Consider the following 24,342-nt stretch of genomic DNA (forward strand, 5'->3'; position numbering starts at 1 on the left):
CAACTTGTCTAAGGTGTCATTTAAGACAACTGTTTCCTTATTGGTTTTGTCTTGATAAATGAACACATTGATGTAAGTGCCCCTCTCCCATCCCTCCTGCTGTGACTGCCCCTTGGGGCTCACACTTTCTGGATCTTCCCCCAACTGCCCTTCTCCCTGCTGCTCAGGATGGGTTCACACCCCTCAGAGGGCCACGTGGGAACCATTTTTTGCTACTTTCACACTGTCCTTCCAGACTCACTTCATGGACCTGCCTCCCACCCCATCCCACCACAACACACTGCGTTGTGGCTACAGGTTGAATTACTGACTTCTGATTGTTTAGCATGACTATCACAAACCCTATACCTGTGTTATGTGCTATTCCTTTGATAGTAATACCCCTCCATCTCTTTGGATAAATGCTGAGCATCCTTCAAATATCGGCTACAAATGAAATCCTAGACAACTCTTTAACAGGATCTCATTCTTCTACTTGCAAAATACACACAAGAATGTAAACTTACCTATGTAATGCACAATGTTTAATTTATCTTTTATACTCAAGACTATGTTACAACCTGAAATTATCTAAAATATAGCCAAAATTTAATTCATTGGCTTTTAAAAAATTAGATAGTTGGACCACATGATTTAATCATCCCATCAAATGCAGAGTAAACATTCTTTAAAAAGAAGAACAGACTACCATATTAATCTAAACATTTTCATTCTTTCATTTAAAAAAATTATTTTATAATAATTTAAGCCAGTCTTATAATTTTCAGAATAAATGTACACAGAGAATTTAAATTAAAAGAATTCAAATTTTTAAACTTCTTTTATCAAATCTGTTAAATCAACTTAAAATATGCTTATTGTTTAAAATGATTGCTTACAGAACTATTGACTAGGAAAACACCATTACAAGCAAACAACTTACAATTAAAACCACTTCTCATATTGGTGATGTTTTTATATACTCTCATGCCAGCAAAATGAATTAGAAAGAATTTAGTGCCTGATTCTAAAATTAAATGTGTAGCTCTGGTCAAGTGACCTTATACTAGTGATTAGCACAATTCATTCCAAATACTATTTATGGAGCACCAGTTGTATGTAAATACAAAAGGCAACAGGAAACACTTATGCCTACATCTAGTTGCATAGACACACATCAACAATCTCACTAATTAAAGGTGAATTTACAACTATGATCATTGTTCCTAAGGAAAGGAATATGAGTCTATAAATAAGACTGAGTATTCCAGGAAACTACAGCCTGAGGAGTCAGAGAAAGGCTCTTGGAGAAATGATAAGCTGATCTGAAAGGTGATTCAGGACAATCAGAGCCATGCTACCCAGGATGGTAGCCACAGGCTACAGGTGGGTATGAGCCTTGACAATGTGGCTATTCCAAACAGAGAAGTGCTGAAAGGACAAAAATCACACAAGATCTCAAAGACTTAGTATAAAAATGTAAAATATCTCAGTATTTCATTTAAGTATGTGTGTGTGGGGGGGGGTATTTCAGTAACCACATAAATTGGAATATTAAACAACTGAATTTATACTTTATCTTCTATAAATTGGAGGTTCAAATGCTTTCCTTAATATCATCTTTTCTTTGGAACACACTCCTGGCTTTCCTGCTATATCTTTGAATACTTCTGAATTTTAATTTTATCTTCATCTCCAATTATACTCCTCAAAAAACAATAACTAACTGAAAAACATAAAAAACAACTGTTTCATCAACTTTTCCACCTTCCAAATTTGAATGTGAACCTAAATTTGACAAATTAAATATGCCAATTGCAAAAAAATCTTAGGACTAGAAAGGAAATTGCCCAGAAAATTACAGAAAAAAATATGCATAGGGCACTCTATACCAATATAATGGTTTTTGTTTCACTAAACTGAATACTACAAATAGATGTAGGTTCATGTTCCAAAACAGAATTTTTTCCCCCAAAGTGCGATAAAATAGCAAAACTTAAACAGTTAAAAAAATTTTCCTTTAAAGAATAGACCAACTGTCATCTAATGGAAAAATGTTTTGGGGAGGCTTTTTTCAAGATCTTAAATAAGCCACACTTATGCTAAGAAACAATGTTTTTTAATGCATATCTGAACAAGCATGTTGCTTGCACTTATGAAATATTACAAAGAATCAGAGAAAAATCAGACCTCTAAGTTTATAAATAATTTTTAATAATGCAAATTGAATATTTATTTATAACAAATGCTTATGGGGTTTTACACTTTCATTTAAACAAATCAAATTAATTTTATCAGAATACTCAGATTTGAAAGTTTAATTGAAACAAAAACCAAGCAGGAGGAATAACTCTCCCAGACTTCACGAAATACTACAAAGCCACAGTCATCAAAACAGTGTGGTACTGGTATCAAAACAGACAGATGGACGAAGAGAACAGAATAGAGAACCCAGAAATAAACCCTGACACCTATGGTCAACTAATCTTTGACAAGGGAGGCAAGAACATCAATGGGAAAAAGAAAGTCTCTTCAGCAAGCATTGCTGGGAAACCTGGACAGCTGCATGCAAAGCAATGAAACTAGAACACACCCTCACACCATGCACAAAAATAAACTCCAAATGGCTGAAAGACTTAAATATACGACAGGACACCATCAAACTCCTAGAAGAGAACATAGGCAAAACACTCTCTGACATCAACATCATGAATATTTTCTCAGGTCAGTCTCCCAAAGCAATAGAAATTAGAGCAAAAATAAACCCATGGGACCTCATCAAATTGAAAAGCTTTTGCACAGCAAAGGAAACCCAAAAGAAAACAAAAAGACAACTTACAGAATGGCAGAAAATAGTTTCAAATGATGCAACCGACAAGGGCTTAATCTCTAGAATATATAAACAACTTATACAACCCAACAGCAAAAAATCAAATCAATCAATGGAAAAATGGGCAAAAGACCTGAATAGACATTTCTCCAAGGAAGATATACAGATGGCCAGCAAACACATGAAAAAATGCTCCACATCGCTGATTATAAGAGAAATGCAAATCAAATCTACCATGAGATACCACCTCACACCAGTCAGAATGGCCATCATTAATAAATCCACAAATAACAAGAGCTGGAGGGGCTGTGGAGAAAAGGGAGCCCTCCTGCACTGTTGGTGGGAATGGAAACTGGTACAGCCACTCTGGAGAACAGTTTGGAGATACCTTAGAAATCTATCCATAGAACTTCCATATGTCCCCACAATCCCACTCTTGGGCATATATCCGGGCAAAACTCTCCTTAAAGAGACACATGCACCCGCATGTTCATTGCAGCACTATTCACAATAGCCAGGACATGGAAGCAACCCAAATGTCCATCGACAGAGGATTGGATTCGGAAGATGTGGTATATATACACAATGGAGTACTACTCAGCCATAAAAAAAGAATGACATAATGCCATTTGCAGCAACATGGATGGAACTAGAGAATCTCATACTGAGTGAAATGAGCCAGAAAGACAAAGACAAATACCATATGATATCACTTATAACTGGAATCTAACATCCAGCACAAATGAACATCTCCTCAGAAAAGAAAATCATGGACTTGGAAAAGAGACTTGTGGCTGCCTGATGGGAGAGGGAGGGAGTGGGAGGGATTGGGAGCTTGGACTTATCAGACACAACTTAGAATAGATATACAAGGAGATCCTGCTGAATAGCATTGAGAACTTTGTCTAGATACTCATGTTGCAACAGAAGAAAGGGTGGGGGAAAAATGTAATTGTAATGTATACAGGTTAGGATAACCTGACCCCCTTGCTGTACAGTGGGAAAATTAAAAATTTTATATAAAAAATGAATGTATGATTGGATCACTTTGATGTACACCAGAAATTAACAGAACATTGTAAATTAATTATAATAAAAATAATAAAAATCTTTAAAAAAGCAAAAAAAAAATTTTAGAGCCTTGAGAAATGGCTAACGTACATTTCAGACAGTAGGCAACATTTTTTAATTTAATTTTTATTTTATATTGGCTGTACATTATTGTATTAATTTAAAGTGTATAGCAAAATGATTCAGTTATACACATATATACATATATATTCATTGTTTTTCAGATTTTGTTCCTATATAAGTTATTATAGAATATTGAGTAGAGTTCGCTGTGCTATATAGTAAGTCCTTGTTGATGATCTATTTGATATATGGCAGTGTGTATGTGTTAATCCCAAACTCCTAATTTGTGCCTCCCCACCTTTCCCCTTTAGTAACCGTGTTTGTTTTCAAAGTCTATGATTCTGTTTCTGTTTTGTAAATAAGTTCATTTGTATCATTTTTGTAGATTCCACATGTAAGTAATATCTATGATATTTGTCTTTCTCTCCAACATTCTTTACCTGAAGCAAAAGCAATAAAATGCAAATGTTAAATTGAGATCTACTCTATGGAGGCAGATTTGTTCTGTATTACAATTCTCAATTTTCAATGTCCATTCCACAGTCTTGTGGAGGAATACAGGTGATGGCCACTCTGGCTATTTGTTGAATGGGGGTGATGTGTGAGTGATTTGAAATGGAATGTATTGGCCCTGGACAGGGAATATTCCTTAGATTCTTTATTGCAATCTTCTTTCCTTCTTCACCAACAACTACTTGAACCTGAGGAAAACCCTTAGTACTTTGTTGAATTGGGTTTTTGGTTCCACTTCCCATTATTTTTACCTTTCTGGCTCTGCCATGTTTACACTGTATTCTCGCATTATTCATTTGTATGAAATTAAACAAAAGAGATCACCCTTTTCCAGCTATAATGGAACTACAATCTCAATCCTTATATATTTTAAAGAGGGACCTTAAGTCTTCTAAGGATTCACAAACCCATCGCTTCCCATTCCTCTCAGGAGTTGGGCTGTATTTTGATGACAGTGGTGCTGCTTTAATCTGAGTGTGAGGAGCCCATGGCTTTACCCAGCTAACTTGACAGATGAGTGCATGGTAATAATACCACATCAGGTCCTGCCCACCTTGCAGTCAGTTGGTGTTCAAACTCTTGTTCTCTCCAGGTTTTAATGAGGACTCAGTCTCCAGGTCAGGCAGGATGTAAGGCAGCTTCAGTTGGGTAGGCAGACATGTGGGAGGCAAACTCATGAACATAGGTCAGTAGACTGCCCAGAGTTTTAACATAATTGGCAACAGCTAGGTATTTCCAAGCATCTATAATATTCCTGCCCTAGGCAAACATCTTGAATGACTTACCATACAATATTTCAAATGAGCTTAATTTAAGCTGCTTCTGGGAAACACTTTGATCCATAGCAGGCAACTGCCCAAAACTTATCCCAGGTTAAGTTAGTCTCTTCATCTATTTCAGTAATGTTTCTTTTAATTGTATGATTCGTTTTCTCCATTTTTCCTGTTGATTGTGGTCTCCAGGATGAAAATTAATTTACAAATTAATCCAAATAATTTGCAATGTTGTTAGGTTATACTTAAGACAATAGCAGGCCCATTATCACTTTGAAAGGTACTCAAGACAAAAATATCCCCATTATCAAATCTGGGAATAATTCCCCCAAGGAGGGCTTGAACCTCTTTTAAGGCTTTTTCTGTATGGGTATGTTATGACTCCACTCATCCTGAAAAAGTATTCACAAACAATAACCAGTATCTGAAATCTCCTGTACCTTGAGGCATTTGAGTAAAGCCCTTTCTCCAGTCCTCAGTGAAGCAGGTTCCTCTGTGTTGGGTCCTCATCAGGGTGGGGGGTTGGGTGGGTATTCTCTTAGCACAGATCATACAATTCAGGGTGACTCATTGGATTTCCATAGCTTAGGACCATTATACATTTTTGAATCCAATGTAAGGTCGTATCTCTCTATTGTGAATGTGTTGCACACTGTGTCCAAGGCAACCTCAGGGATCAAAACAATTCATTGTGTACTGCATTTCCAGTGCAGTGTGATCCAAGTGAAACTCCAATCTTTGTCCCTCTCTGTCCTTTTCTGAATGGACAGGCTGATATTTTGACAAGTCAATCTGGGGGAGAAGTGATCCTCTTGCCTCAGCATCCTGTTTATTTTTATTTCTTTTTATTTTTATGTCTTTTTAGGGCTGCACCTGCAGCATGTGAAGGTTCCCAGACTAGGGGTCAAATCTGACCTGTAGCTTCTTGTCTACGCCACAGCCATAGCAATGTGGGTTATGAGATGCATCTGTGACCTACACCACAGCTCAGGGCAATGCTGGATCCTTAGGTCACTGAGGGAGGCCAGGGATTGAACCTGTATCTTCATGGATACTAGTTAGATTCATTTATGATGAGCCATGGGGGGACTCTCCAGGATACTGTTTTAGATTAGGTGTCCCTGTTACTCTTTCTGATGGAATTTGAATTATGCATGTGTTTTTGACCTTCCCTGGGATGTTTCCAGTCCACACATCTTGCATTACCTTTTTATAGACCTTGGGGTGGGAGGAAGAATTCTGTCTCCTTTTCTGGGGTTTCCATGAGCACGATCTGTAGGCTTAATGAGTGCTTTTGTGGGTCACTGAGGTCAAGCTTATCTGGCAAAAAAAGCAACTTGAGCATCTAATTCAAAGCCAATCTCAACCCAAAGGAAATATTGGACATTCTGGCATACAAAAGACACTGTACTTCACAATAGCCAGTATATGCAAACAACCTAAATGTCCATTATCAGACAAATGCATCAAGAAGATGTGGTGCATATATACAATGGGATACTACTCAGCCACATGAAAGAATGAATACCATTTGCAGCAACATGGATGCAACTCGAGATTTGCATACTAACAGAAGTGAGTCAGAAAAAAGAGGGACAAATAACATATTACACCATTTATATGTGGTGTCTAAAATATGGCACAAATGAACCTACCTTCAAAAGAGAAACAAAGTCACAAACATAAAGAAGAGACTTCTGGTTGTCAATGGGAAGGGGGGAAGGAGTGGGATGGAAGGGAAATTTGGAGTTAGTAGATGCAAACTATTACATTTAGAATGGATAAGTGATGAGGTCCTACTGGATAGCACAGGGTGCTCTACCCAGTCGCTTGGGATAGACTATGATGGGAAAAAAAATAATGTGGGTCACTTTCTTCTATAGCAGAAATTGGTACAACATTGTAAATCAACTATACTTTAATATAAAATACTGGAGTCCCCATTGTGGTGCAGTGGTTAATGAATCCGACTAGCAACCATGAGGTTGTCAGTTTGACCCATGGCCTTGCTCAGTGGGTTAAGGATCAAGTGTTGCTGTGAGCTGTGGTGTAGGTTGCAGACATGGCTCAGATCCTGCATTGCTGTGGCTCTGGCATAGGCCAGTGGCTACAGCTCCGATTCGAACCCTAGCCTGGGAAACTCCATATGCCATGGGAGCAGCCCAAGAAATGGCAAAAAGACAATGTATATATATAAAATACAACATAGTAAAATATATATTAATGTAAGTTGCATATCAATAAATAGGAAAAAATAAGCATTAAAAAGAGAAACTGTGTTTCAGAGTTAGTTCCCCTATTTGGCAATTTAAAAGTTATAACAAAGAAAAAATTAGTACATGTCAGAAACTTCTGTGACTGGCATAGATTGAGATGTTTCCTGTGCCACCTTGGTGTTTACCATGGACTATGTTGCATCTGTATCTATCAGAAAATTAATCAAGTCTTCCCTCAATATCAAAGTTCCTGGGGGCACCTAAAAGGAAATTGGAATTAGGTGCCTCAAGTCCCAGGGGGCCCTTGTGCCTCATCATTCCTCATCAAAGTGGTCCTTTATCTATAACATAGAAGATGCTCCTATCTTTCTTTTATTGTTTTCCTTCTTATCTCTTTAACCTAGAGCAATCTTTTTATGCATTGCCCTTCCTCCTTACAGTAAGCACCTTGTTCCCTCCCCCATGGCCACTTACCTCTTTGGGTATTATTTAACTTCCAAGAATCCTGGCTTGCTTCCAGAAAAGGGGCATTCCCTTTTTCATCTTCTTTATTATGTCATTGTTCCCTGCTGTTGAACACTTTAAAAGCAACATCTACCAATTGAGAAGAGATTTTCTTCTTCTATCTGGGATACTTTGTCCAATGAATTAATATTTATCACTCTCATGTAGAGTCCTCAGAGTCTGCATCAGTATAACACCTATTAGCTTGTTAAATTCTTCTTAGATACTCTGATGGACCCTGACTGGTTTTTTGGTGTAGCTCCTGAATTTTGTTTAAGGTCTTTTGCCTAGGAACCTTCTTTCAAAGACCCACTAAGATACACTTCCCATAATGCTCTAGGAGTGGAATGTCTCCATTATTAGGATCCAAATTATGCTCAGCAACAGGAATTTATATTACCCTGTCATACTCCATAAAGAAGAGTTCCCCTCTTACAAGATAATTGCCAGTACATATTCCCCTTGATTTACAGTTTCTCTAGGACTGACTTATGGTCAACTTATCCTTAGCCTTTGCTACTTTGATGCTTATTCAACATTAAATAAATTTTATTTAACCGGTATGCCATAAAGTTAATCCAGGACTATTGGGATATTGATACCAAGTATGAGAAATATAGAATCAGACCTTTCTCTTTGGTGATAGTTTACTGCAGCCTGAGTGTCAGACTTTCACATAGAAAAGACTGATACAAACTTACTGGAGTATCAGAAGTGTTTCTTAAAAGAAAATTTAAAAATCTAGAAAACATATGTGCAGAATGAGAAAAATAATGTTGGATAGCATAATTAGATATCGTGATTACACTAAAGATCTCTAGAAACACTGAAAAAATAGAAAATTCTTCATGATTGATTGAAATTTACTTAATAACTGGATGATTATATAGTTGTCTTCAAAGCCATCTGCTGTCTGAAAGGGGTAAAATCCCTAGGTTCTGTGAGAAATGGGAAGCACTTTTAGGTTCATTCATTCTCTAGCAGTGCCAAGATGAAAGAGCATTTGCTGGGAATGTCTGTTTTCTTAAGGGTGGTTCATGGTGAGCATTGTAGGTATTTGGGTGAAAGCAGCATATATTTTTTCTGATGACTTTGTATATCACATTAGTTGCAATTTCCAAACAAAAGATCCCTACTATTAACACTCTTGACCTTGTCACTTTCTGCCAAATTCCTTATTTTTTATTTTTATTACTCAATGAATTTTATTACATTTTTAGATGTACAATGATCATCACAAATCAGTGTTACAGCATTTCCATCCTAACCCTCCAGCCCATCACCCCATCCACCAACTTGTCTCATTTGGAAACCACACGTGTTTCAAAGTCTGTGAATCAGTATCTGTTCTGCAAAGAAGTTAATTTTGTCCCTTTTTAAATGTTATCAATATATTATTCCCCAAGTTTTCAACATTCAATTTTAACATCTTTTTGTTTCTTTATATTTTGTATTTTAAAAATTTGAATCTGGGGGAAAAATGTAATTGTAATGTATACATGTAAGGATAACCTGACCCCCTTTGCTGTACAGTGGGAAAAAAATAATAATAAATAATTTAAAAAAAACTTGAATCAACTACAGTTCATTTTGATGCAAGGAGTTAAGAACTGGTTATATTTTAATTGTTTTTCTAGATTGATATTTTATAGATGCATGGTTATTTTTCCCCATTGCTTTGATATGCAAACTTTATGCTTTAACGCATGGCATATGTTTGGAGCCAGTTAAGACCTCTGTCATCTTCCATGTATCTCTTTATTCATGTGCCATTTAACAAAGGTTATAATTACATTTGAATTAAAATACACTTTGCTGGAGTTCCCATCATGGCTCAATGGTTAACAAATCCAACTAGGAACCATGAGGTTGTGGGTTTGATCCCTGGCCTTGCTCAGTGGGTTAAGGATCTGGCATTTCTGTGAGCTGTGGTATAGAAATTGCAGATGTGCTCAGTTCCCATGTTGCTGTGGCTCTGGTATAGGCCAGTAGCTACAGCTCTGATTCGACCCCTAGCCTGGGATCCTCCATATGCCACGGGAGTGGCCCAAGAAATGGCAAAAAGACATAAATAAATAAATAAATAAATAAATAAATAAATAAAATACAATTTGCTATCTCATAAGCCTAGGACTCCTTTACTATTGGGTATTAGATCTATTAGTTTTTTTCATATCCATGTTTTGAAATTAAATTTCAATAGGCTAGTATTGTAAAATCTGCATTTAGTTGGTATTTTGCATAAGATTGATTGAGGAAGAATTTGTATGTTTAGAGAACTGCAAATTCTTATCCACACACTTGGTAGGTCTCTGATGGCATGGTGAGCTGTCCCAGACTATGGTGTTGGCCTGCCCATGGGTGGGGTGAGGGACCAAGGAATCCTGGATCTGGGGCCCACCTAGGGTGGGTAAAAGTGGTCATGAGTGGCTGGGGCCTGAGGGCTTCCTCCAGTAGCCAAGCTGTTGCTCAGTGGGTTTGAGTTCTTGCCCAGCTAGCTGACTGGTCTAGGGTTTCCTAGGGATGGTGCATGCATACTGGTGGGCAGGGCTGGGTCCTATCACTACAAAGCTGGAAGGAGGTTTCCAAAATGGAGCTTTACAGCACAAAGTCATCCTAGGATAACTCCCCCAAAGGGCTGATGCCTGCATTAACATCCCCAGAGTGGGTCTCAGTTGCTCCCTGCTTCCCTGGGAGGCTCTGTAATATTAGCGTGTGATTCTAACCCAAGCCCTTTTCAACTGACTGCTTTTGCCCACTTCCCATAGCCATCCAATGGCTCCTTCAAAAGTCAGTAACTCTGGTCTTCAAAGGCAATTTATTTTGGGTCTTCATCTTACAGGTGCAGGATTGCTTGGCTAGGTATCTCACAGTGGGGCTCAGACCCCTCCCATTTTGTGAAGAATCCCTGCAATTTTTATTATCCTCCTGTTTATGTTTCCCCCACTTGGGGGTAGGAGTCTTGACTCTATTATCACCAGCTCCTTGTTTTGTTGTAGTCCCTTCTTTATATTTGTGTTGTAGTTTTATAATAGTAGTGTTACAAATTGTGTTGAACTTTTTTGCCAGTCTTTGGTCATTCACAATAGTAATTGCTCTGTATATAGTTGTAAGTTTGGTCTCTTCATGGGAGGAAGGGACTTTCTACTCTGCCATGTTGTTCGCTCCTTGCTATATGCCTGCCTCTAGGCCAAAACCATACTGCTGAGATTCCATAATTTTACAGTATGTTTTAGTTTCAGGAATGGCAATCCCCACATTTGTTTTTCTTTTTCAATACGGATTGTCTATTTGGATTCCCTTGAGATTTAATATGAATTTTAGTATGGATTTTTCTATTTCTGCAAAAAATCTTTTTTGAATTTTGATAGGATTTGATTGAATATGTAGATCATCTTAGATAATGTTGACATCTTAATATTATTGGGTGTTCCAGAGAGTTTCCATTTTTGCTCAGTGGGTTATGAACCAGCATGAGGATACCAGCAGTTTCCCTGGCCTAGATCAGTTGGTTAAGGATCTGGTGTGAGCTGTGGTGTAAGTCACAGACATGGCTTGGAACCTGTATTGCTGTGGCTATGGTGTAGGCTAGCAGTTGCACCTCCAATTGGACCCCTAACAAAAGGACTCCCATATACTGCAGCTGTAACTCTAAAAAAATAATAAAAATTTTTAAAAAATAAAATAAAATAATTAAGTATTCCAGCTCATGAAGGTCTTTTTATTTAAGTATGGCTTCTGTAACATCTTTCAGTGATATGTTGTAGTTTTCCTGTAGAAGACTATTGCCTCTTGCTTTAGTTTACTCTTAATTATTTTGTTTTTAAAATATTTTTTATTAATGTAGTTGATTTACAATGTTGTGATTATTATTATTTTTGGTACTGTTATAGTGGAATATTTTTCTTAATTTCCTCTTTGTATTGTTCATTGATGGCATAGACATTCATCATTCTTTAATGATGAAAGTATCTCCAAAATTGGGTACAGAAGTAATTACCTGAATATAATAAAGCTCATACATAATGGCTCCACAGTTCACATTAATCTCTATTTTGAAATGGTGAAATATTTCCTATTAAAAAATCAGGAACAAAACAAGAGTGCACACTTTTACTACTTTTTCTGTTAACACATTACTAAAAGAAATTCCTTTGAACTTTTAGAATTTACTCGTATAGATATCATCTCTAAAGTGAGATAATTTTATTTAACTAATAAAATTTTACTTCATTTTACTGTCTGTAACAGTGCTTTTAATAGTAGCCATTTCCTATCTTTTGTATCAGCCTAATCATCACATTTTAAGAAAGGCCTTCTCTGATTACATTATCCAGAGTAGAAGTCTTCCTCTAATTTCTATAACAGAACTCTACTTGTTATCTTATAAGCAGTGAATAAGTATACACCTACCTAATTAAAATTTTTTCTTTACTATTTTACTATAAGAATGTGAGATCCATGCAGAAAGGAACTTTTATATGATTCCCTTCCCCTGCCCCATCTATCCTCCCATTTATTAATTGCTATGTTCTCACTCATAACACAGTTTCTGCCACTGAACATGTACCAAAATTTTTTTAAAATAATAATTAATAGATTAAGATATTAGTTATTACTTATAAATTGCTGATAAAATTTTGCATATCTAACCAAACATGAAGGCAGGATAAATTTAGTATCAAGTAAAAGGAAAGAAACACTTGCTGTGGCAGGTTGGGAAATGTCTTATTAATTCATTTAACTGGAACAAAATGACTGGTCTGGTATTTTATTCTTGACTGACAATGATTTCACCATGGTTCAAAAGCATTTTTTTCTCTGCATTACTTCTTTCCCACCCTAATTATGTGATTTAACCTAGTAGTGTTTTTACATGTATGTGTGCTTTTAAATTTTTCTGGAAAATCTCAGTGAATTTATTAAGCATGACTCAGTCTTGCACACATTTCCAGTACTACCTCAATGATAAATATGATTAGAAGTTGTAAAATGTCCAGTGACCTTTGCCAATATCAGGAAAAAGATGATATCCTTTTGAGAACTTATATAAAACTTTCAGGAGGTCTTTTGTTAGGTTTAAAGTAAAGCATGTAGAAAAGAATAGCAAAAGAATTTCTCTCAAAATATCAAGTCAACTCTGCTGCCTCCATCAACATGGTAGAGTGAGAAGGAATGCACAATTGAATGGTATTTTTCTGTTTTGAAGTTAATAAGATGATAAGTTACTAGAGAAATATTTTCTTGGGAAATGACTGGTTGCTATCTTACTATGTACACATGATTTACTTGTCTTTTGGATAAATAATCCATTAACATGCTAAGTTTTTTGTATTTTTTTTTGTGTGTGTGCCCCATGAGATTTCTTTTTTTGTGGATAATTATATTATATTTTATTTTTTAATTTTTATTTCCCCAATACAATTTTTTTTCTACTGTACAACATGGTGACCCAGTTACACATACATGTATACATTCTATTTTCTCCCATCATCATGCTCCATCATAAGGGACTAGACATAGTTCTCAGTGCTACACAGCAGGATCTTATTGCTAATCCATTCCAAAAGTAATGGTTTGCATTCATTTACCTAATTTCTTTTAAATAAGATATGGTACAAGTAAAAACCATCTTCTGAGTAATCAGAAAAATCCATGAAGTAAATGAACAGACATGCAAATAAATTACACTATTTACTCAAGTAATAATGCAGCCTTTTTCCCTCTGTTGTCAAACTGCATAGAAGAATTCCATATCCCTATGAGCAAGGTAAAAACTCATTCAGATTGTGAACAAGCCTCCACAGGTAAGACTAAGAGTAAGTAGTGGAAATCATGCTTCTGATGTGTGACTTTCTTTATTTGGTAAGAAATTAAATTAATTTAAATTGTCAAATTTAGATTCAATTTTAGTGTTACCGCTTAGAAATGTATGACCTTGGGAAAATTAATGAGATGTTCTATGCATTAAGTTTCTTCAACTATGAAATAGGGATTAGAAATTCTCATCACTGTAAATTTAAAGGTGAGTGAGTAGTTGGATCCATGGTAGGAATTTTAAGTGTAGTGCTTCTTTAAATAACATGCTTTAAAGAGAATCATCTGGGCTGCTCCAGGAGAACTCAATGTTGGAGGCCAGAATTGAAGTGAAGAGACATGGCAGGAAGCTATTGGGGTGGGCAGGAGGGAAATGCACCTAGGAGTATGATCAAATTTTTGATGTATTTTGAAAGAAAAGACAAGGAGATGTGATAAACTTATCATTAAGTACTAAGAGAACAAAAACTTGGTTAATTGTTTTGTGTTTGTGTGGGGTTTTTTTTGGGGTTTTTGGTTTTTTTTTTTGTCTGAGCAATTTCATGGAAAGTGGTACCATTTAGTTAAATGGGGAACTCCATTTTTATTTTGGAAATTTTTAAATTTATTTTTATACACACTAAATTGATATCCTATTATAGATGTCCAAGTTGGAGATGTTGCCTCTACAAGGTTGAAAATAAGTGGAAAGATAGAGGCTGAGGCATAAAATGAAAGGGATTCAGCATTTATTAATTGGGAAAAGGAGGAATATATATCCAACACAAGACCCTAGGAAAGAATTCTCAGTGTGGTTTCAGACAATTCAGGACATATTGTTCTATTCATAGTTTGATCTACTCACATAGGATGTGTAAATTATCTTATATGAATCTTCAGTAACACGTATTTTTTATTTCATAAATGGTGAATTTTTCATGTAATTCCATTCTCATCTTCTCTTGTTCTCCATTTTTCCTTTAAAACTCAATTACATCATGGCTTCCTCTGGGAAGCCTTCTTAGTTTCCAGTTTGATGGATATATTCTTACATTGTGACCTTAGCATTTTATGAATATCCTTATAGCCACACTTACCATACCAGTCTGGAGTGTTCTGATCTCTTGTCTTTTATCATATTACTGAGGACAGGGAACTATTCCTTATTCAACTTATTAATCACAATGTCTTTGATATTTTGGACACATATACTTCATACACATTTTTATAATTGAATTGATAAGTAAAAGATGAAACTTACAACACTTTAAAAATGCCCCCCACTGTTTTGTAGGTAAACTACTTGTAACATATGAAGTCAGTTCCTGTACAGACTAGATGGAACCAAAGAACTTCATCCTCCTGGGCCTAATGCAGAATGCAAAGGAGCAGAAAATCCTTTTTGTTATATTCTTGCTCTTCTACACTTTTGACCATTGTGGTCAACCTACACTTTGTTATGACTATAACTGTCAGTAAGTCCCTGAACTCACCAATATATTTTTTTCTTACTAGTTTATCATTTATGGATGTAGCATATTATTCTTCTGTTAGCTCTAGATTGATTTCACACTTCTTTTTTTGTGGAAAATACTGTATACTTACAATCCTGAATGACCCAGCTCTTTACTGAGCACTTTTTTCTGGGTCCAAGATCATCCTTCTGTTAATGGTAGCCTATGAATGCTATGTGACTATCTGTAAGCCCTTGTATTATTTGGTTATCATGAGGCAAAGGGTGTGTGTTGTGATACTGATGGTGTCCTAGGTTGGAGGTTTTCTGCACTCAGAAATTCAACTGAGCACTAATTATTGGCTTCTCTTCTGTGGCCCCAATGTCATTGATGAGTTTATGTGTGACATTTTCCCCTTATTGAAACTCACCTGCACTGATACCTATGTCACTGGCATCTTAGTGGTGGCCAATGGGGGACTGATCTGTTCTATTTCATTTTTGCTCTTGCTCATCTACTATGTAGTCATCTTGCACTCTCTAAAGTACCTGAATCACATAGGGAAGAGGAAATTCCTCCAGACCTGTGGTTCCCACATCACTGTGGTTGTCTGTTTATTTGTTCCCTCTATTTTCATGTATGCAAGACCTGCTAAGATGTTCTCCATTGGCAAATCATTGAGTGTGTTTGTATAGTCATATCTCCTATCCTGAACCCTTTATTCTATAGTCTAAGAAATTCTGAGTTGACTAGTGCTATGAAGGAGCTTTAGAGAAAAAAAGTCATATGATATAATGCAAACAATAATTGCTTTATCTTGCATGAAAAAAGTAATTTTGCATTTTGCCCAATCTTGTTGGAATTTAAAGGTCTTCACCAATATGATGCAAAACTTCCTTTTCTCTAAAGTATTTATGATGATTATAATTAAATTATGAAGCATATGTTTGCGCTATTTTAAGTTTCCCTCACATAAGGAAAGCACTTCTATAAGCACTATAATATCTAGTTTAACACTTTACCTAGAAAAATTATATGCATTTCCATTAGGGAATCAATAAATAGTATGTGATGCCTTAGTCAATAAATTTTTACTAATTTTTACTTAATTTATGCATTTATTTTTTTATATTTTTTCATTCTTAGTTTTATTTTTCTCTTCATTCTTTTTATTTACTTTTACATTTACTTTTCTCTTCATTCTTTTTATTGTACTAGTTTAAATATTTAATATTATATATTCTCTTCTCTTATTTGTATTACATATGACATTTTAGTGTGTTTTATGCTTTAAAATAAAACAATGAAGATATAATGAATAACAGTAAATATTTAAAATAGAATCCATGCAAAATGGAATATGTAGAATAAATATTTTCCCTCTCCAAAACCAGATTGTCCCATTGTTCCAGATGCAGTCAGTGTGATTCTAAAATTTTTCAAGTAATAATACTTACAAAAATAATGTTTACAAAAATAATGTTTATAAAAATAAGCTGCATATATGTTCATATATGTGTTTTTACTTATGTCTTTGTGTGTATATTTTGAATTTTACTTCTTGGCCTCCTGAAGATCTTTATATATCAGTCTATATAGTCCTAGCTCATTATGTTTCCTTATATTGCTTAACTATTATAAGATACACTAAAATTGAGGTATACAGATTTTTTCTTGCTTTTTTTTCCAAATCTTTTACTGTGACAGGTAATTCTGCAGTTAAATCTGTATGAAATTTGGTGTAATTCTGCAGTTAAATCTGTATGAAATTTTCTAAGTATGAGTGCTATAAATGAAACTGTTGAGTAAATTTGTATATGTATTTAAAATGATGGAGTTTCTCTTGTGGCTCATCATGTTAAGAACCAGACATGGTGTCTGTGAGAATGAAGGCTCCATCCATGGCCTTGCTCAGTGAGTTAAGGATCTGGCATTGCTGCAAGGTGTGTAATGGGTTGCAGATGTGGTTTATATCTGGTGTTGTAGATGCTGTGGCATAGGCATGAAGCTGCATATCTGATTCAACCCCTAGCCCCCGAACTTCCACATGCTGCAGGTGCAGCCATAAAATGTTGATGTTCTTATTTATTGCCCTCTGTGTCCTTGAACCAAACTCACTACTCCCCTCATTCTGGAAAAAAATTTTTTTTTACCACATGGCGGACAACCAGTGCTTTATAAACATTGTTGGTACATGAAAGTCTGGTAAAAGAAATTTTGCTTCATTTTTATACTTTAATTATACACAAATAAAACTGACTTGGATAATTTATTCACATTTTAAAAATGATTTCTACTCCTTTTCATGAAGTGCCTATTAATAAATTTTATGTGTTTTTCCATAAGGATTTTATTTATTTATTATTTTACAGCTGTACTCACAGCATATAAAAGTTCCCAGGCTATGTGTCAAATTGGACCTGCAGCTGCTGGCCTACAGCAATGCTGGATCCAAGCTATGTCTGTGACCTACACCACAGCTCGTGATAATGCTGGATCCTTAACCCACTAAGTCAGGTCAGGGATCAAACCAGCATGGTCAGGGATTCTAGTCAGTTTCCTTAACACTGAGCCACAGTGGGAACTCCTCTGTATTGATTTTTTTATGATTTAATAATATACTAAGTAAGTTATTCCATTTATCATGCCTGTGGAATTATTATTTTATTCTAGCTCATTATTTGATTTTGTTGTTTCTATATTGTGCAGAATATTTTTGGTCATGTAAAAATATTATGTAATTAGATCTATCAATATTTTATGCTTTTTACGTCTTGCTTAGAAAAAAATTCCACATTTCTTGTTTCCTTCTCCTTTTCAGTCACACTTGTGGTATAGGGACATTCCTGGCACAGGGATCAATACTGAGCTGCATCTGCTATCTAAGCCATAGCTGCTACAATGCCAGATCCTTAACACGCTCTGCCACGGCTGGGAATCAAACTGACAACAGAGACAAGCTGAATCATTAACCACCTGTGCCACAGCATGAACAACCAGAATTTCCCTATTTCAATGTTACCAAAATATTATACCTCATTTTTTGAACAATTAAAATTTTAAGTATTTGTTTGTTTTATATTTAAATTTTTGAACCATCTACACTTTAATGTAAGGGGTTAAGTAGGGATTGAAATGTAATCATTTTTGAAGATGGTCATTTTTATAGATGTGTAATTATTTTTCCTCATGACTTGATATCCCAAATTTGTATTCTAAAATATAGTATGTGTTTGGATAAAAAATCATGCCTCTATTTTTTTGGTGTTTTGTTTTGTTTTACTCTTGTACTATTTAGCATGAAGCGAAATTGCATTTGATATAAACTACACATTGAGACATTCCCATTGTGGCTCAGCAACAATGAACCTGACTAGTATCCACGAGGACAGAGGTTCAATCACTGGCCTTGCTCAGTGGGTTAAGGTTCTGGCATGGCTCTGAGCTGTGGTGTATGTTTAAGGCATGCCTTGAATTCCATGCTGCTGTGGCTATGCCATAGGCTGCCAGTTTCAGATCCTATTCAACCCCTAGAATGGAAACTTCCACAGCTGTATCCCTAAAAAAATTAAATTAAATTAAAATATATATTGATATCTCATAAGTCAGTCTCCTTTACTAATACACATTATCAGACTGTTTATTCTTGCATATTTATATGTTAAAGGTATTTTTTCAATAAGCTAGTATGGTACATCCTACACTTAGTATTTTTAATAAGATTTGATTGAGAAAAATACTGTATATTAAGAGAATTGAGAATTCTTATCCACAACGGGGGAAGCTATATCTACTTAACAAACCTTCTTTTACATTCACATAGACCTGGTATATTTCATTGAGAATTAAACTGTTTGAGGGTTTTGGGTGCTATTTGATATAGTATCCTGTCTTCTGTTACATTTTCAAATTGTCTGATGATTCAATGTAAGAATTCGATGTTTCCCAATGTTACATAAGAAAAAATCTTCACAGGACACAATACATCCTTTTTAGTGAAAGTTCTGTAAGTACTGCCAAAAACATATAGTAATATAATCATTATATTAATCACTATGAAAAAAATTTTTTCACCACAAGTATCTCTCCATGCCCCTTTGTATCACCTCCTTCTAGTAACTAGGAAAACACTTGTATTGGAAAACACTGAGTCATTACAATTGTGACAATATGGTCATTTACTATACACATTTATTGAATTATACATGAGAAATTAAAATTGTATATATTTGGAGGGCCTTCTGTGTTGCTATTGGTTATAAAGCAACTGAAATTAATTGGGTTGATGTCGAGGAACAGCCTGCCTCACATGACCGAGTTCTCCCTTCCACCCAATTCACATAAAAGCACATCCCCTTTTCCAATACCAACACAATGAGAGGATTAATACTTCCATTTGAGAAAGTTAAACTGTGATATGTTTGGTAAAGGTCCTGCTGCTCCAGCGCATGGAAGCCACGAGGGTTCGCATCTTCTGGGCCTCCTCTTCATCCACTCGGGGGCTCCTCGGTCTCTGGCCCTCGGTGTCCCTTTTCAGCCTTTTGGCTGCAGGAGGCCCGCGGCACGTGTCCGCCTCCTCTTCAGGGGCGCGCATCAGCTCCTGCGGGCGGGCCGCGGGCCGCTCACCGCCGCGGGCCGCCCGGGGACCCGAGGGCCCGGCTGCTGTCTCTGCCGCCGGACCTGGGTCGCCCCCTTGGTCCCAGCTCGACGCGCTGGCCTTGTCCATGCCTGCCAGCCCGCAAGATCGGGCGGGGCCGGGGATCCCTGGCCTGGGCGCGTCTGACCAGCCACAAAGGTCCGAAGAGGGAGATGCTCAAGTCTGGCTGCTGGGTGGGAACCCAGCACACACGCCCCCACAGCCGCCGTGCACGCACCCCACAGGACGCGCTGTCCCTCCCCGCACGGTGCGCCTCGCAGTGGCCAAGAACGCGGCCCCCGGAGGATAGACTTCTCCAGCCAGGGGAGAAGAGGAACCCCCTCGGCCCAAACGCTGCACCTCCAACCCAACCCAACCAACCCACACACTGCTGGAGAGTCCCGACCTTCTAGGGGAGAAAGCTCTGGCACTTGGGCCTCCTCCTCTTCAGGGTCAGCCACGGAGAAGCGCCCTCAGGCGCGGTGCTGTGCGACGCGGGCTCCCGCTGCCTCCAGGGAGGGCTGCCGCTGCCTTATATCGGGCGCCGGGGTCCCGGCCCCACCCACCCGGGGCGTCACCTGACCGCCTCAGCCCACAAGGGGAGGGCTCCTCCCACACACTCGGGGAGGGGCGGGGAGGGCCGGGGAGGGCCGGGGAGACGTGGGGAGGGGGGGCGGGGCCGGAGCCCCCAGGCCAAGCTCGGTGGCTCTAGGTAGAGCGTTCCCCCAACTTTCCCCGGTGGCGGGGGAGGGGGTGGGGTGTGGTCGAGGGGCGGCCCGGTGGGGGGCTGCCCAGGCATGGCACATCCAGAGGCCCCCCCCCCCCCCCCCCCCGAGAAGGCAGAGCGCCAAAGCTGCCTCAGAAACCACGGCGGCCAGCCGGCCAAAGATCCCGCAGATGCCGGTCCACAGCTCCTCTCCTCCTCGGGTGCTCTCAGGACATCCGGGCCTGGGGAGGGGCCCCCAGAAAGCCGGCAGCCTCGCCCCCCACGGGCGTTGGGGCTGGCTGCCCGAGGACCTGGGGCCTCAGGCTGGTGCGAGCCAGCACATCCTCCCCCCCAGGAGATCCGTAGGCGGGCCACTGCCTGAAGGCAATGCTTGGCAATGCCTGCCCCCCCTTCTCTTTCTCCGCCGGGTCCCTGCAAGACCCTTGTGGCTTGACCGAAGGCAACCTGGAAGGGCCACGTCTCCCAGGGCTCCTGCTCTCAGGCCGTCCCACCCCACCGTCCACCCACCAGAACCACCCCACACCGCTGCGGAGGCGGGACCGTCCAAGATCAGAGAGGGAGCCAATCCCCTCCTCACCTCCTCAGGAATGACTCGCCGCCTCTTGACCCATTCCAGGTCCCACTGGGAGCCTTGCCTTGGATCTTGTGGCTCTGTTCCTCCCCCATCCCCTCCCCATGTCTTTCTAAACCACTTTGGTACACCTTTGAACCTTTGTGTTTTTTTAGAGTTTTTTCTTTCTTTTTTTTTGTTTTTTGCGTTTTTTCTTTCTTTTTTTGTTTTTTGGGTTTTTTTTTATTTTTTTTTTTTGGTTTTTTTCGGTTTTTTTTTTTTTTTTTTTGCCATTCCCTGTGGCCAGACCCAGGGCATAAGGAGGGTCCCAGGCTCGGGGTCGAATGGGAGCTGTAGCCACCGACCTATGCCAGAGCCCCAGCTCTGCCAGATCCCAGCCGAGTCTGGGAGCTACAACACAGCTCGCGGCAACGCCGGGTCCTTAAGCCGCCCAGCGAGGCAAGGGATCAAACCCGCAACCTCATGCTTCCAAGGCGGAGTCCTTAACCACTGAGCCATGACGGGGACTCCCAGGCAGGTTTTCAAAGTGTATACTGTTTTATCTTTCGGCAGCACCCGGAACACCGGCGACCTACCGAGAGCCCCTGTGTCACTGCGTCCTCATCGCCAGGGAAATCAGCTCTATCCATAGGCACATTCCCTTTGAGGCGCCTTAGGCATCAGGGTGGAGCAGAGGAGACTCGGGAGGAGACGTGCCCGTGCCGGGGCTCGGGCGCTCCCCTGCTTCCTTGATCCATTTCCCATTGCATGCGCATTTCCCGGCTGGCCTGGGGGAACCAGACCCAGCAGCCTGGTTGGTTGTGTGGGCAGAAGGGTGGCAGGGTGCGTCTTGGGGAGGGCGGAGGAGGCATCCCTCCTGGGTCTACCCACACCCACCTTGGGCTGAGACGGAGGCGAGACAGCGGGCGAGGCCCTTAGGGCCTCTGGACCACCGTCCCTCCCCGGGCCCCCGAGCCCCCGAGCCCCCGAGCCTAGAAGAACAAGATCTTCTTGTGCTTGGTGCTGGGCATTCGGCCCCGGGAGCGTAACCTGCGCACAGCCTCCCTCAGATGCTTGGGTTGGAGCGGGGGTGCCTCCCCCCACTTCTCACACACGTCCAGGGCCTCTTCCACGACCTCCCCGACGAAGACCTTGGCCGCTCCGGACATGGCAATGACGACGTTCTGGCCCACCGCCGAGCCAGCCACGCTCTGGATCAGACGTTTCATGGTTGCCCTGGGGAAGGCTGACCTGCGATACACTTCGTAACGGTCCAGCTGCTCCTGGCTCATGGAAGCCACGAGGGTTCGCATCTTCTGGGCCTCCTCTTCATCCACTCGGGGGCTCCTCGGTCTCTGGCCCTCGGTGTCCCTTTTCAGCCTTTTGGCTGCAGGAGGCCCGCGGCACGTGTCCGCCTCCTCTTCAGGGGCGCGCATCAGCTCCTGCGGGCGGGCCGCGGGCCGCTCACCGCCGCGGGCCGCCCGGGGACCCGAGGGCCCGGCTGCTGTCTCTGCCGCCGGACCTGGGTCGCCCCCTTGGTCCCAGCTCGACGCGCTGGCCTTGTCCATGCCTGCCAGCCCGCAAGATCGGGCGGGGCCGGGGATCCCTGGCCTGGGCGCGTCTGACCAGCCACAAAGGTCCGAAGAGGGAGATGCTCAAGTCTGGCTGCTGGGTGGGAACCCAGCACACACGCCCCCACAGCCGCCGTGCACGCACCCCACAGGACGCGCTGTCCCTCCCCGCACGGTGCGCCTCGCAGTGGCCAAGAACGCGGCCCCCGGAGGATAGACTTCTCCAGCCAGGGGAGAAGAGGAACCCCCTCGGCCCAAACGCTGCACCTCCAACCCAACCCAACCAACCCACACACTGCTGGAGAGTCCCGACCTTCTAGGGGAGAAAGCTCTGGCACTTGGGCCTCCTCCTCTTCAGGGTCAGCCACGGAGAAGCGCCCTCAGGCGCGGTGCTGTGCGACGCGGGCTCCCGCTGCCTCCAGGGAGGGCTGCCGCTGCCTTATATCGGGCGCCGGGGTCCCGGCCCCACCCACCCGGGGCGTCACCTGACCGCCTCAGCCCACAAGGGGAGGGCTCCTCCCACACACTCGGGGAGGGGCGGGGAGGGCCGGGGAGGGCCGGGGAGACGTGGGGAGGGGGGGCGGGGCCGGAGCCCCCAGGCCAAGCTCGGTGGCTCTAGGTAGAGCGTTCCCCCAACTTTCCCCGGTGGCGGGGGAGGGGGGTGGGGTGTGGTCGAGGGGCGGCCCGGTGGGGGGCTGCCCAGGCATGGCACATCCAGAGGGTCCCCCCCCCCCCCAGAAGGCAGAGCGCCAAAGCTGCCTCAGAAACCACGGCGGCCAGCCGGCCAAAGATCCCGCAGATGCCGGTCCACAGCTCCTCTCCTCCTCGGGTGCTCTCAGGACATCCGGGCCTGGGGAGGGGCCCCCAGAAAGCCGGCAGCCTCGCCCCCCACGGGCGTTGGGGCTGGCTGCCCGAGGACCTGGGGCCTCAGGCTGGTGCGAGCCAGCACATCCTCCCCCCCAGGAGATCCGTAGGCGGGCCACTGCCTGAAGGCAATGCTTGGCAATGCCTGCCCCCCCTTCTCTTTCTCCGCCGGGTCCCTGCAAGACCCTTGTGGCTTGACCGAAGGCAACCTGGAAGGGCCACGTCTCCCAGGGCTCCTGCTCTCAGGCCGTCCCACCCCACCGTCCACCCACCAGAACCACCCCACACCGCTGCGGAGGCGGGACCGTCCAAGATCAGAGAGGGAGCCAATCCCCTCCTCACCTCCTCAGGAATGACTCGCCGCCTCTTGACCCATTCCAGGTCCCACTGGGAGCCTTGCCTTGGATCTTGTGGCTCTGTTCCTCCCCCCATCCCCTCCCATGTCTTTCTAAACCACATTGGTACACCTTTGAACCTTTGTGTTTTTTTAGAGTTTTTTCTTTCTTTTTTTTTGTTTTTTTGGGTTTTTATTTTTATTTTTTTTTTTTTTTTTGGGTTTTTTTTATTTTTTTTGTTTTTTAGGTTTTTTTTTTTTTTTTTTTTTTTTTTGCCATTCCCTGTGGCCAGACCCAGGGCATAAGGAGGGTCCCAGGCTCGGGGTCGAATGGGAGCTGTAGCCACCGACCTATGCCAGAGCCCCAGCTCCGCCAGATCCCAGCCGAGTCTGGGAGCTACAACACAGCTCGCGGCAACGCCGGGTCCTTAAGCCGCCAGCGCGGCAAGGGATCAAACCCG

General features: G+C 41.2%; 1 protein-coding gene and 1 pseudogene across 1 annotated transcript; one reads left to right on the forward strand and one right to left on the reverse strand.

The window, feature by feature from the left end:
* Positions 1-15,270: 15,270 nt before the first annotated feature.
* Positions 15,271-20,145, forward strand: LOC125112976 (putative olfactory receptor 4A4; annotated as a pseudogene).
* Positions 20,146-22,104: 1,959 nt separating this feature from the next.
* LOC125112814 (transcription initiation factor TFIID subunit 11-like) lies at positions 22,105-23,103 on the reverse strand. The gene has a single exon (XM_047755238.1). It carries the CDS (start codon positions 22,678-22,680, stop codon positions 22,105-22,107), a length of 576 nt encoding a protein of 191 aa, XP_047611194.1. The 5' UTR covers positions 22,681-23,103.
* Between the last annotated feature and the right edge of the window lie 1,239 nt (positions 23,104-24,342).

The sequence above is a fragment of the Phacochoerus africanus genome, chromosome 12 (genome assembly GCF_016906955.1).
Source record: "Phacochoerus africanus isolate WHEZ1 chromosome 12, ROS_Pafr_v1, whole genome shotgun sequence".
NCBI lineage: Eukaryota > Metazoa > Chordata > Mammalia > Artiodactyla > Suidae > Phacochoerus > Phacochoerus africanus.

What these genes read in the sequence shown, in the direction of transcription:
- LOC125112814 (XM_047755238.1), bottom strand. Translation starts at nt 22,680, where the DNA reads ATGGACAAGGCCAGCGCGTCGAGCTGGGACCAAGGGGGCGACCCAGGT.